Source organism: Drosophila takahashii, chromosome 3R (genome assembly GCF_030179915.1).
Source record: "Drosophila takahashii strain IR98-3 E-12201 chromosome 3R, DtakHiC1v2, whole genome shotgun sequence".
NCBI lineage: Eukaryota > Metazoa > Arthropoda > Insecta > Diptera > Drosophilidae > Drosophila > Drosophila takahashii.
This window is the reverse complement of record NC_091681.1, coordinates 38895256-38908715: the sequence shown is the minus strand read 5'-3', so window position 1 is coordinate 38908715 and position 13460 is coordinate 38895256. Positions and strand designations below refer to the sequence as shown.

The 13460-nt window shown below is 46.6% G+C and overlaps 2 protein-coding genes across 9 annotated transcripts in view; one reads left to right on the top strand and one right to left on the bottom strand.

Moving 5' to 3' along the window:
* Positions 1 to 685: 685 nt before the first annotated feature.
* Positions 686 to 3209, bottom strand: LOC108057096 (oligopeptidase A). Its single transcript, XM_017141223.3, has 2 exons — positions 3003 to 3209; positions 686 to 2944 (listed from the first exon to the last, which is right to left on the bottom strand). The coding sequence occupies exons 1-2, from the start codon at positions 3104 to 3106 to the stop codon at positions 874 to 876; spliced, it is 2175 nt and encodes a 724-aa protein (XP_016996712.3). The 5' UTR covers positions 3107 to 3209; the 3' UTR covers positions 686 to 873.
* A 550-nt stretch (positions 3210 to 3759) lies between these two features.
* The window catches only part of Mhcl (Myosin heavy chain-like), a 33226-nt gene continuing 23525 nt past the window's right edge, over positions 3760 to 13460 (top strand). For 5 of the 8 annotated variants that reach the window (XR_011418903.1, XR_011418902.1, XM_070216179.1 and 2 more), the window contains exons 1-6: positions 3760 to 3867; positions 4864 to 5356; positions 5420 to 6238; positions 6646 to 6789; positions 12701 to 13129; positions 13195 to 13381. Coding sequence is in view for 6 of the 8 variants with exons in the window: in XM_070216179.1 (XP_070072280.1) it covers positions 4901 to 5356; positions 5420 to 6238; positions 6646 to 6789; positions 12701 to 13129; positions 13195 to 13381 (2035 nt within the window). In the remaining 2 variants the exon portion in view is untranslated. Of the gene's footprint in view, positions 3868 to 4122; positions 4141 to 4863; positions 5357 to 5419; positions 6239 to 6645; positions 6790 to 9568; positions 10365 to 12700; positions 13130 to 13194; positions 13382 to 13460 lie in introns of those variants that run through there. The other 3 variants (XM_070216178.1, XM_070216181.1, XM_017141151.3) reach the window with 3 other exon arrangements.

Sequence of the window (13460 nt, the reverse complement as noted above, 5' to 3'; positions counted from 1 at the left end):
GTGTTTAACTGCGGCTGGTGGCACCACCTGCACACCGGCGATAAGATCCGCCTGACTCACGCGATCGCTATCACATAATCCGCCTGCCATTAGTAAATCGTAGGGGCGAAAGTACAGAATTCTCGTGTAAATAGTTTAAATTTTACCAGGGTTCGGAAATTGACACACATGTTAAAAACATGAAAAATTGTATATGAGTAAAATTGTTGACTTGAAAATGTGAAAAATAATTGTTAGCACACACAGTTCACTTGTGTTTTTTACACAATGTGTTATTAACACGACGTGTTTTTTACACACTGTGCTTTTAACGCAAATGAAAATTACATTTGACTGACATTAACGAATCGAAGGGAAAATGTAAAACCAATATGGGCCATTATATTTTATCTTATATGAATTCTTAAACTCTAGAAAAACCGTGCATTTTTCAGTTCAACATATAATTCTGACACTTTAATGTCAAAAACCCATTGTGTTAAAAACACGCTGTGTAAAAAACACGTCGTGTAAATAACACAAATTACATGTGTGTTATTTATGTTTAAATTTTTTACACACAAGTCAAAACCTTTTTTGAACTTAACACTTTGACATTTAACATGTTAATAACACAAGTTTTTTACAGTGTGTTGTTTTACGAACCCTGAATTTTGCTAGTCATTTCCAGTAAGTGATTTTCACATTCATACTTCAAATAAGTACATGTATTTCGCGACCAATTAACAATTAATTAACAAATTATGCTTCCAGCCTATTGTAAAATTGTTTCCAATACTCCAAAGATTACTTCCCCCTAAGATTGCCAGTCTAGCAAATCGATCAGGCGGCTTATCAGTTGACTACGCACACAAGAGATAACGAGCGCGACCCTCAATTGTTATCCGTGGTCTGGGAGGGTTCGAAAATGTCCAGCGACTTGAGGAGCGCCTCGCCGGAGGGATCGCGACCCTGGAAGCGGCGGAACACCTCCGCCGTGGGCACAGAACCGCCGGAACTGAGGAAGGTCTGCTTGTAGCGCCGCCCGACGACCGCGTAGTTCTCCTCGCTACGCTGCTCCGCGAAGCTGCTCGATATGTCGGCGGCTATGAGGCGGGAGTACAAATGACTAAACTGGGCGGCTGCCCAATCGCCAGCAAAAATGTCGGTAAGCGAGCAGGGATGGGCGTCCTTCTTGTCCAGCGGCAGGCAGTGGTAGACGGGCCACAGCTTCCGCACGATCTCCAGCCAAAAGGCTTGCGAGCGATGCAGCTCGATGTCGAGATCGGCCAAGTAGAGATCCTGGCAGAGATTATAGCCAGCCAGTTGGGTCTTCAGCAGTCGCATCTTTTGGGAGATCTCCGCTTCGAGTGGCTCACCACTGCTGAAATGACCGGATAAACCTCTGATAACTGTGGGATCATCGAGGAAGTTGCTCATCACGTGACCCGAAACCTGCGAGGCATCCCACTCGATGTTCGAGAGTCCCGCCAGGTCGCTGTAGCCCGCCTGGGTGAGCAGATGCTGCAGTCCGCTGCCGAAGGTCTTGAACAGCATCTGCAGATCATCGTAGCTAAGGAGAGGCGTCTTGCCCTCCGAGAAGTTGAAGATCAGGGCGCAGAGGGGCGTGAGGCCGGCGGATCTATTGCTGTTCCTGATGCCCACCATCCAACCGTTGTTGCGGCCAAACTTGTGCTCCTTGGAGTAGCAGTCCACATAGAAGCCGCCCACCGGAGTGGAGCTATTGGGGGAATCTGCATCGAAGACATCATAGAACTTGACTGCCGGATGCCAGACCTCCGCCTTGGGCTGCTCCACTATCCTTATGCCGAAGAGCTTCTCGCTGAGCTCGAACATCCCGGAAAGAACGCGTGGCAGCGGGAAGAACTCGCTGAGCTTCTGCTCCTGCAGGCCGTGCTCGGCCACCAGTTGCTTGCGCCGCCAGTAGGCCACGTCGTAGGCCTCCAGCTTGTAGTCGCAGCCACTGTCGGCGGCGAATCTCTGCAGCTGCTCCAGCTCCACACTTTGTGCGGGGCCAGCGAACTTTAGAAGCTTGGCAAAGATCTGCTTTAGGTTCTCCACACTGCCCACCATCTTGGTCTGCATGGACATGTCCGCAAAGTTGCTGTAGCCCAGCAGATTGGCCTGCCGCCTGCGCAATCCCCTGATCTTCTCCAGGTGCGTGCTGTTCTCCAGCGCTTTCTCCTGCTGCGACGAGGCCTTCAGCACGCTGGCCCGCCAGACGTTCCAGCGCTGCAGTCGCTCGGGGCAGTGCTTCAGGAAGCCGTCGACCACCTGAGGCTGCAGGGTGATCTTCCACGGGCCCTCCAGTGGCTGACTGGGGTCTCTAGCGGTGGCTTCGAGTAGCGAGGGTGGGAAATCCCTCACCAAATTGAAATCGGTGATGACTTGACCGAAAGAGTGCACTGCCATGTTGACCTTGTTCTTGAAACTAGCGCGCTCGCGACCCAAATGCGTGAGCAGCTCCTTTAAACCATCCTGCTTCTCCTTGTCCAGCGTCAGTCCATTCAGCTTGCCCTCGAGCAGGAACTTCTGACGCAGCCGCTGCTCATCCGGTCCAGCGGATTGGGCTGCCTCAAGGGCCTTGTACACCTTCAGATTACAGAACTTGGCCGCTCGAGCATTTCGCGCCCTTTCGTGGATGTTCATGTAGGATTTGGTGGGAATCAGCGTGGAGTTGCCCAGGTACAGGGCCTTGGCCACGCCCCACGTCGTCTCCAGTGGCCCAGTGACTGTGTCCAGCTCCCGGAAGATGCCGCCGGCGTCCAGCTGCTTGCCATTCTGCAGATCGCCCTCCAGCGCCTTCACCGAGTTCTCCACCGCCGACGCTTGCTGGCCTATCGCGCCCAGGCACATTTCTATGGTGATGTCACTGAAAGCGGGCAGTCCATCGGGCTTCAGGACTCCCTCGCCCAAAGGACCCTCTTCCCCAATCTCCGGAACCCTGAAAGTATTGGATTTTAATATATCCTCTTGCAAAACCAGGTGACTTCAGTACTTACAGCACTATGTAACCCGGCCGGTTGTCGGTTGTGTGCAGTGGAGCGCTGAACGCCGCCCGGATGAGGGGCACGCAGGCAGGACGCCGTCGCAGGAGGTTCAGCATGTCCTAGGTGCAGTCGTTAGTCCAGATAGGTACAATCCCGGGGAGAATGCGCCGGAATTTGGGATTCAGAAAAGAGGGCCAGCGTTTACACAACACGCCTGGACTGGGAAGAAGAAGAATTAATATATCGATAGTTTTTAAAAATAAATATTTCTATCGAAGTCATTTTTGGGCCAGAATTTATGGTTGTAAATAATTTAATTAAATATTTATTTATATAAAGCTAACTTATTGTGTAAAACTATGAGTTAACTGAAAAGGATTTAAGAGCACTAGCAATTAAAGCATACGACTGCATATTTAATTATATTTAGTTCTACGGAGGAAGAGTTTGTTGTTGAGTTTTAATTAAATATTCTTATATAACGACCCATTAACTTTTCTACCGATTTAAACTTGTATTTATTAATGGTATTTTTCAATAAAATATGATGAACACATATGTGTTATGATTGTTATGCATTTTTCGTTGTTTTAATGATTTATGTTTAAGTAAGATTCAAATTAAACTCGAAATTTTTCATTGCTTTTCCCAGAATAAAAGGTTTTGTGCCCATTGTGCAGAGGCACTTAGCAAGTACAGCAACCGATAGCAAGTATAAATAAGTATAGAATTCAGTTCACTATCGATAGGGTATCGCCACTATCGTGGCCCAACCACCTCTAGTGCTCAGATTTGTTTATGCAGAACGCGAAGTCTTCTTTTTGAGTCGAAAAAGAAAAAGTGCAGCGATAAAAGTGCCCGAGTGGCAAATAACAAGGTAATTGGAATGCAATCCGATCGGTGGGATAATGTCGCCTGCCACTCCAGAATAAACAAATTGGAACTCCAGCGGGTGCGGGTGTGTGTGTGTGAGTGAGTGCCCGCCTGCCCTGCCAGTGTGTGTGTGTTATCAAAAAAGGCGTAGAAAAGTGCAAAAACAAAGGTGTTATTGACTCAACTTTCTTTTTCTGCCTTTCGTGTGTATCACTGTGGGCTGTGGCCGAGCAAGAGCGTTTGCCGAATAAGAGCAATTGGACTGGCAAAAGCATAAGTAATGAGGCAGCATCGAGTGCATTCAATTAGGAGGAGAAATGGAAAATTGTAGGAGATGAGTGCAGTCTGGGGCGATCAATACCAACGCAGTCACGAGCCCCCCTTTTCTGCCTGTGTGTGTGTGTGTGAGTGGGCCTATGCCTGTGCCTGTGAAAACAAAACAAATGTGTGCTGGCTGTGGAAAAGAAAGCGCATAATTGAATAATAAATAATAACAGAAACAGGGCAAATGGCAACGACTCAATGACAAAAGCAAAGCCGCCACCGCAGCACAAGAAATGTAGATATGTGGCTGCAGAAGTGAAGAAAATATGCCATTGTTTATGTGATTGGCAAATGTGCACATTTCTACATTTACACATACACGGCTGCAAGATAACTGTTGTTGTGCGGGCGGGTGCATTGCTCGGTAGGGCTGAGCGTGTGTAAGAGCGAGAGGGGAATAGGCAGAGAGCAGAATAGAAGGACAGGGGCGGATCCAGGGGGGGATTAATGAGAATTGTAGGATCAACAGAAAAAAAGGTTTTTTTTTATATTAGATTTTTTATTGTTAATTTTTATCAACCAAATTCTATTATTTTAATAAAATTAAACCCCCGCAAATTTCCCGTTCCGCCCCTGGCTAGAGAACAGTAGAGAGAGCTGTGCAAATCAAATTAGTCCAGACTTTTGGTCACGCCCTTGAACTTTGCATTAACCCACTGACGCCCCCTCTCCGCAGTTAGCACCTAAGGACCCCACACCACTCACCACACAAGATGTTCAACTTCATGAAGAAGAGCACCGGCGACGAGGAGAAGGAGCGCCGCAAGCGCGAGAAGAAGCTGCGCAAAGAGGCTAAGGGCACCGCGGGGGGCACGGGAATCGGAGGCGTCACTGGCGTCACCGGGAGCATGAGCACCGACGAGCTGCTCCGCCTGGACGAGGTGCGTCGGTCGCTCAAAATCCGCGGGCGGCGCAAGGAGAAAGAGAAGCTGCCCAGCGGCATAACGGCCGACTACAGTGCGGATTTCTTTGCCGCCCTAAATGCGGATGCAAATGGCGGCAGCAACGGGGGAGGAGCAGCCGGAGCTGCAGATCCCGAACAGGATCGTGGCAATGAGGAGATTGTAGCATCTGTGATGACGCACATCGAAAGCCGGGCGTCCAACGGCGCCGGCGTGAGCGTCAACTACAGCGAGGTCACACATTCCCTGCTCGCCGGCGGGCTCAAGGTGAGTTCGTCAACCCAATCCTGGCCAGAAATCATATTTAATAAATGTTCTTCCCTTTCCCAGAATCGCTTTCTGCCGCCCATACCACCCAAGCCGCCAAAACGTGGCATTCTGAAGGGCTCCCGCAGCAACATGACCAATGTGCACGAGGAGATCAGCTTTGCTGGCGGCACCGGAGGAGGTGGCACACCGGAGATGCTTCTCCGCAACACCTTCCAGAACGAGCTGCTCTACGAGGGAGCCGCCGGCCGAGGAGCCGGTTCGATTGGCTCCAATTCCAGCCAGCACGGCACCTCCTTCACCTCCGTCGAGAGCCTGCGCAGCGATGGCGAGCAGACTGGAGGTCAGCAGCGGGCCATGACCCTGCCCGCGAATGCCCGCTATGGTGCACTGCCGCAGGGCAACAGCCAGGGATCGCACCTCCATGTGCTCACCTCGCCGTCGCCCAGCGCCGACAGTCTCACAGATACCACAAACTCCTCGTTCGCCACGCCCCCCTTCTCGCTGAGTCCCGTCGGCGAGTCGCAGGGCATCGATCGCTGGGCCCGCGTTCATGCCTTCGAGGATGTGGAGCTGCCGCTGCCGCCGGTGCAGCTGGTGAAGCTTCCGCCGCCCCGGCAGCTGGTGATCCGGCGTCAGAAGTCGCCGCGCCAGGACTTTGGCTTCAGCCTGCGCAAGGCCATCTGCTTGGATCGAACAGAGTCGCTGACTTCGCCCATTTTCAGGCCCGTCATATTCGCCGAGCCAGGTGCTGGCGGCGGAGCCACGGGTCTTCTGCCCGGCGATCGCCTCATCAAGGTCAACGGAACGCCAGTGGGCGAGCTGTCGCGCGAGATCATCATCGAGATGATACGGAACAGCGGCGAGGCTGTCACCGTGGAGGTGGGTACTTCTGGGAATTCGTTAATTCTGAAAATAACACACCAAAACTTTGATAAGCAAAGATATGATAAGAACTTTAATTTTCTATGTTGTCTTTATTTAATGGATTATATAGGTAAATAACTATACACGGTTTTTGCAAGAGTTTTGGAATTTCCTAGTACACTCATAAAAACAAATCGAAGAATTTCCTTAAAATCTAGAAAACCTTCATCTAAAAAGGTTTTCTATATTCAAAGGCAAATTTTCTAAAAACAAGAATTTTTTTCTATTTTCAAAGCAGGCCGATTTAATGGCGAGATTTCTAAAATTTAGAAATTAATTTTTATGAGTGTAGTTTATTAAGAGTTTATAATACCCTTTTTTTAACCCAATTCTAATCCTTGCATCCCTTGTCACCCATCCAGGTCCAACCAGTCGCCGAGTTGGTGGAGCTAAGCAAGCGATGCATGGCACCCAGCACGGCCACCGTGGAGGAGATCGATCATTCCATTACCAACGGCAACTGCAACACCCTCCGGCGCAGTGCCAGCAAGCGCTTCAAGCGTCAGGTGAGTCGAGATCGCATCCATTAGTGACTTTAGCTCACACACGTGATTGATGGAGCTGCCTGGCCGTCATCGCAGCTCATTGCAATGTACCAAACCTCGGGGCTTTGGTTGCATAACAACATTATCCATTAGTATGTATCGGAGTGTGATCAATTATGAGAAGCTCAGGTGCTTCTTTAGAATGATCTTTAGAATGATTTTCTAAGCTGAGAATGCACTTTTTAAATTAGAAAATTGGCTACATGTTTTCCTAAACAATTTTGAACCCCAGTGCTAAGTGAGTGACGGGCCTTTCCTGTTTAAGTTCAATTTCCGTTGGCAAATATTATCTTGTTTATTTTTAAGCTTTTCTCAAATGACTCACTGTCAGTTCTGTGGAATGCAGTCTCGTAGTTATTTTCTAAAAGTTATGTGTGACTTATGTTATAGGTAGTAAATTAAATTGCCAATTGGTTTTGGTATTTACCAATTGGAAATCTATTTTCTCATAGAGATGTTTGAAGATTAGTTCTGATCTTATACATTTTGTCAAGTTTCTCTCGAGATCTGATATAATATTATATATGTTTTAATAAGAGAGCATTTGGTAATCGCATATTTCCTTGTCCGGCTTGTCGACTGCAATTCTTATTGACTTGTTGACTATGCTAGAAACGTGTTTGACATTTTCTCGCCGTGTTTAACTTGCACAAATATTGTGAAATATGGTCGTCAGCTCGGCGATCTATTCACATATGTGTATATCTGTCTATCTATGGTTAGATATCCAGCCTGGCCCGGCCCTTTCTATAAATATTTACGTATTGCTGGTGGAGCAACCTGGGTGGGGTGGCGGTGCTAAGGCGTTGACATATTTCACCGCCTTACTTGCTTCCATTGAAGAAGACGAAAATAAAACCAAACCGATTTGGCAACACTGTGGAAAAACTCGAACTGCATTTGGTATGCATTTTAGCATTCAGCCATGCAATGCAGCAGCAGCAAAAGCAGCAGCAGCCCACTTCGAAGCGTCCAAAAGACGACGATCCGTGGATTTTCACGATCCATGAGTTTGCCTCTGGCCAAAACACCAAGCAAACAGCGCTGCCAGCGCCGACTGCAACTGCAACTGCGACTTCACAACAACGGCGACTGCAGCTGTGTGTGCATTTCTACACCCACTTGGAGCTGCCTACACAAATAGCTGGCAAAGCCACAACAAAACATGAAAGAACTCTATGGGGGCAGAGTCCAGACTATCAGATACCGCTTGTTACATTTATTGCCCGAAAATGTAAACTTTTTAGCCCTTATTAACAAAAGTTCTTAACTACCACTTCTAAATAAATATAGGTCGATTTTACATTATTTAAGATCAATTTTAATTTGATATAAGGCTAGGTAATTTTGACCTGGTCGAAAAGAGTATTTCATGTAAGAACGATATGGGTTTTCTATGACCAGAAATTTACATGGCCATATCGATTTTACGGGAACAATCTTTTTTTGTGTGTACTATACAGAAAATGTCTTTCAAATTAGAAATATTTTTATGGCCAGTTAATTCAAAACTAGACTTTATCCTCTTTAATGGTTTTTCATAAAATGTTTTTTATTTCCTATTAACACAGTTCATTGTTTTTAAATTAAACGAACGAAATCTTAAATATCACGTGAATTGCATTATTATGATTCATTTTAGTTCACACTCGTAAACAATTTAATTGTTTTTAAAAATGTGCCCTATGAGCAAGTTTCTTCCAATTTGTTTACATTGACTTTATTTTTATGTTCTTAATAATATTGTTATTCATTGCTTTATTATTTTAAATTAAAATTATAAATATAAATATTTTATAACTTAATCTTCATATCACAGGTTCTAAAACTTTGTGTCAGTATACCAAGGGGCTCCCCAATTATTGGGAATATCAAAAAATTTTAATATTTTGTATTAGTATATTATTCTCTCTATTCCAATTCGCTTATTCAAAAGACACAGGGAATATTAAAATGATATTATGTATTCTTAGTATAAATCTTCTCCCTATCTTCATCATCTTAAGATCTTATTATATATATATTTCCCTTACTTAAAAGCCTCAATTCTTATTCTAGTACCGGTATACCCTGGTAAACTACCCCAAACTACCGGGTATAATCATGGGCAGAGGCTGAAGCAGCGACATCGCTGTCGACGCAGTGTGTTTTCGTCTGTGCTTCTTTTTTTGTTGTCTTTGGTTTTTGTTTTTGATTGCGTCTCGAGGTTTGTTGTTGTTGTCGGACGGTTCGCAGTCGCTGCGCTTGGAGCAGGGCCGTCAGTATGCTGAAAACTTTGCCCAGGTTCGGTACGGAAATCGAAATCGAGGAAAGACTGCGCGACGCCCACGGCGAAGTCCGATGTTGTTACTCCCAAACTCCTACCAGTTGTAGAGTGGATTTTGGTGTTTTGTGTGCCATGACGATTACGATTCTGGCTGTCATTCGGATTGGGTTTCGGATTCGGATTCGGTCTGGCTTTAATTCATAACTAGTCGCCGTCGCGTTCGTGACTTGAGTCTCTTGCAGTGCAATCAATCAATCAGTTCGGTTTAGTGTGCTTCGGTCCATCGATCGATCAATGATTGGCCATTTTCAGCATCGCGCAATTGTCTAATGTCAAAGCGCTAAGTGCTCCGGCCACATAAAGCCAGCAAACAGTTCCAAGGTTCCGCGGGCGCTCCAGTTACCCAATCGTCGTCTACTTCCCGCTCTGGCTATTGTGTATCTTCTCGCTAAAGTATCTGTATCTCTACCTGTTTTCTGTTTGCTAATCCGCTCTGGTCATGCTCCGCAAGCTGGCCATGACAATTGTGAGTGCCCAGTGATCGCAAAATAACGCAGCAGCCATGTTCCTCAAGCCCAAAAGCTTTGAGCAATCGCTGCGCGCTGGGATTGTTCCGGCTGTGCCAGCTGCACCAGGATCGGGTCTCAGTCCATCTTTCCACAAGGGTTGCACGGGCAAGGCGCATGCCTGTGGCACCAATAAATCCCAGAGAACTGGAGGAGGATCTGCCACTGGCGGAGGAGGATCGAAGGCTGGCCGGCAGACGCCCAAAGCTCAGCGCAAGAACAGCATCAGTTCGGAGACAATAAGCGAAAGTGGCTCGGAGAACTCGAACAGCTGGCCAACCTCCTCCTCATCGGCAGCAGTTCCTCCGCCGAAGCCTCCGCGTCTGGCCGCCACCAAAGCCAAGGAAGCCGCCGCCATAGCCTGTGCTTCCGCGCCACAACCACCGCCGGTTACACCGATCTTCGAGCGTTCCACCAAGCGGTCGCTCAGTTTCAGGAGCAACGGTACGGGAAAGCCAACGGAATCGAAGGTTTCCCCCGCCGGAAGTCCTTCGATTCGTCCGCCCTGGAACATTTCCGCCGTGGCTGCTTCGAAGTACGCCGCTGCTGCCGCCGCCACTGCTCCTCAGTCGCCCAATCCCAGTGCCAGGAGTTCCTTCCGACGTCGCCGGGATGCCCAGAACATCGGTCTCCAGTGGCCGGCCATTTGGGCCAGTTCCCTCGCCGCCAACTACAAAAACTACGATGCAATCGTCAAGCAAAAGGTGCGCACAAAAAACTACACTAGGCTGCAAAAACTTGTTTTTTTCTTAAGAAGAAGTGTTTATAGAGGTAGGAAGGGTTGAAAGAAGAAGAGGAAGGTATTTATAGATGGCTTAAAAAACCTCTAAAGTATTTTGTATGTTACTTCTGTTATTTTTTACTTTTTCTAATTTGAAGTAGTCTTTAAACTCTGAACTACACTACCGTATTAAGGTTTAAAGCATACTTTAAATTTAAGATTTACTTTAGATTTGAGTTGATAATTAATATTATAAGTTACTACCAATGGTTTAGGTAACCTTCTCTTTATTATTATCTGTTATAAATTTAAAGTAGTCTTTAAACTCTGAAATACAATACGGTATAAAATTTAAAGCATACTTTAAATTTAAGATTTACTTTAGATTTGAGTTTATAATTATAATCGGCTATAAATTTAGTTAACTTTATCCATCAGTTATCAGATTAACCTTCAGTTTTCAAAATAAGAACCTCAAGAACCCCATACTTTGTTGCATAGTGTTGACTGAGTGCTCATTTATGTATAAGCAACGAAAACTTTCTAGTACTTCGCTCCAACATCGATGGGTGCAATAAAGAAACAAATGAATGGACAAGCCGACGAACAAAAACGAACAAAAGATGGAATCGATCGATAGATCGCCGAACCATGACCCAATGTACGATTTAGTTGTTAGACCTTTTATTATTATGCTCGGACGGTGCGTGGGCCGTTCTCGAGACCCCAAGCTCATAATTTACGGTACGGTCGTCTCGTCGTCTTGTCGCTGCATTTATGGCGGTATATAACTTTATGGCTCAATACGCCTCCGAAGCCGCCGTCGAGCGGAAGTGTTCATTTAGGTTGAAGTTAGCTGCGTTCTTTTCAAACTGGAATCGGATTGCATAATTCAGTGAAAGATGGCTGGATATGAAATCCAGACGGTAGCTTTTGGTAAGCCCCATCCATCTATCTATCCACCGCCTTATCCTATCCGCTATCCATGTTAATTAGTCAGGTCTCCGATGTCTCTGTGTGGTGTCTCCGCCTCTTCTCCGTCTAATTTGTGCGCTCGCCATCATCATCATCATCAACAGCTGCGGGTTCGTTGACTTCGACGTGTAGTATGGTATAGTGTAGTGGAGTGGAGTGCAGCATTGATTGACAGTGGACATGCGCCCGGGGAACTATTTTGTTTATCTTAATATTCCTCCAAACAAGTTCCAACCGATTGATGAGTGTACGCGTGTTGTGAACTGAATTCTGCTCCAGTTGGAAACTAATTAAGCGGGTCCATTTGCATAGTAAATAAAAAAAGACATCTATTAGATCTTTTACCTAAATGGGGTATAGATTTGGTCAGGTTTAAGCATTAGTATTACTTAGTTTTGAGGGTATATGAATTTCATGATGATCTTGTCATCTATTTCTTAGGAGCTTTAAAACTAGTAAATGTTACCTAATATTTTTTTATATTTATAATTAATTATTCTTAGATTAATCCTAAAATTAATATTTAATCTTTATATCAGTTGTTACTAGCGCAAGAAACCCTTTAACAATAATATCAAACTCTGATCAATTTCCTCCGAAACTTCCCCTTTCCCACTAAAATGTTATATGGCCATTTCTAAAATAGAATTCTAATTCAATAAAATTAAAAGTCTCTAAAGAATCGTTTTGAAACTGCTGAAAAGCCACACAAGTAAAGTGACTAAGAACCTAATGAAAGACTACATTCAATTTCCCATCCGTTCCGGCTTTCCCAAGATTTACAAAATTAATTACCTACATCCCCGCGCTCGCACTCTTCCGAAACGTGCCTTTAATTGAGGGCTATTGAACCTTGCACAATATTTTCATAATTCGGGAGAAGAAGATTTATCTGGGGGATACGATCTTAGGAGGAGGGCGATCTTAGGAGGCTGCCTCGGGTAAATGCCATTTATAGCCACAAATGTGAACTGACGACGACGTTGGTGGGTTGCATAATGGCGCATCCGCGTCGTCGTCGTCGGTTTGGCTGTCTAGCCCAATAGCATTTGGCGCGTCTAGGCGGCTAATTAGGATTTAGAAACATCATCAAATTTAGAAATGCACCCGAAATAAACCGAAGGCAACCGAAACTCCGACGGCCGACTGCCTGCGGCGGTGGTGGAGTAGGGATAATAAATGGAATAAATGCGTGAAAATGTGCCCCGATCCACGGCGATCCGAAAATAAATTCAACAGTACACCCCACACTGCTGCTTCAGTTGAAGTTGCGCCGACAAAATGTTGACCCCAATTTAACTCAATTTTCATGTTTGCTTTGTTTGTTTTTCCATCTTTTCGCAGAGCCGCCACGAGAATGGCAACGCAGGAGGAGGAGGAGCAGGAGGACCCGAAGGAGTGGGCCACGATCTGGAGGCGGATGTGGCGGATGCCAGTCAGCCGGAGCGTGTTTGGCTGGTGCACCGCGGTGGCTTCACTGCCGCAATTCGTCTGCCAACGCCATCCACTGCTGGCCGGGATGAGGAGCACAAGCTGAACCTGCGCCTCCTCCACAACGGGGAGCAGCTGACCGTCGACGAGGACGACGTGGAGAAGCAGAACAGCCCCGCCCTGGATCTCGCCGAGGATATCTGCGAGCTGAAGTATCTGAACGAGGCCTCGGTGCTCCACTGCCTCCGCCAGCGATACGCCAGCAATCTCATCCACACCAAGGCGGGGCCCACGCTGCTCGTGGTCAATCCCATGGCCCCGCTGTCCCTCTACTCGGAGAAGGTATGTGGACAACTGGTTACTGACTACTGGCTGGTTATTTATCTCTCTCGTTCGTTCGCTCGTAGGTTGTCTCCATGTTCCGCGGCTGCAAGACGGAGGACATGCCGCCCCACGTCTACTCACTGGCCCAGACCGCCTACAGGAGCCTCGTCGAGACGCGGCGCGACCAGAGCTTGATATTCATGGGCCGATCTGGTTCTGGCAAATCCACTAGCTTCAAGCATGCACTCAACTACCTGGCGTTGGCAGCTGGTATGCGTTTCCACCGTCTTATTGTCGTGGCTGTAGGAGTTTTGTTTTGTTATTTGTTTGTTTTCCTTTTGGCCGTAGG

Excerpts from the sequence above, each read along its gene's own strand:
- LOC108057096 (XM_017141223.3), bottom strand. The coding sequence starts at position 3,106 with ATGCTGAACCTCCTGCGACGGCGTCCTGCCTGCGTGCCCCTCATCCGG. Across the intron at positions 2,945-3,002 it reads CGGCCGGGTTACATAGTGCT|GGTTCCGGAGATTGGGGAAG; the intron begins GTAAGTACTGAA and ends CAATACTTTCAG.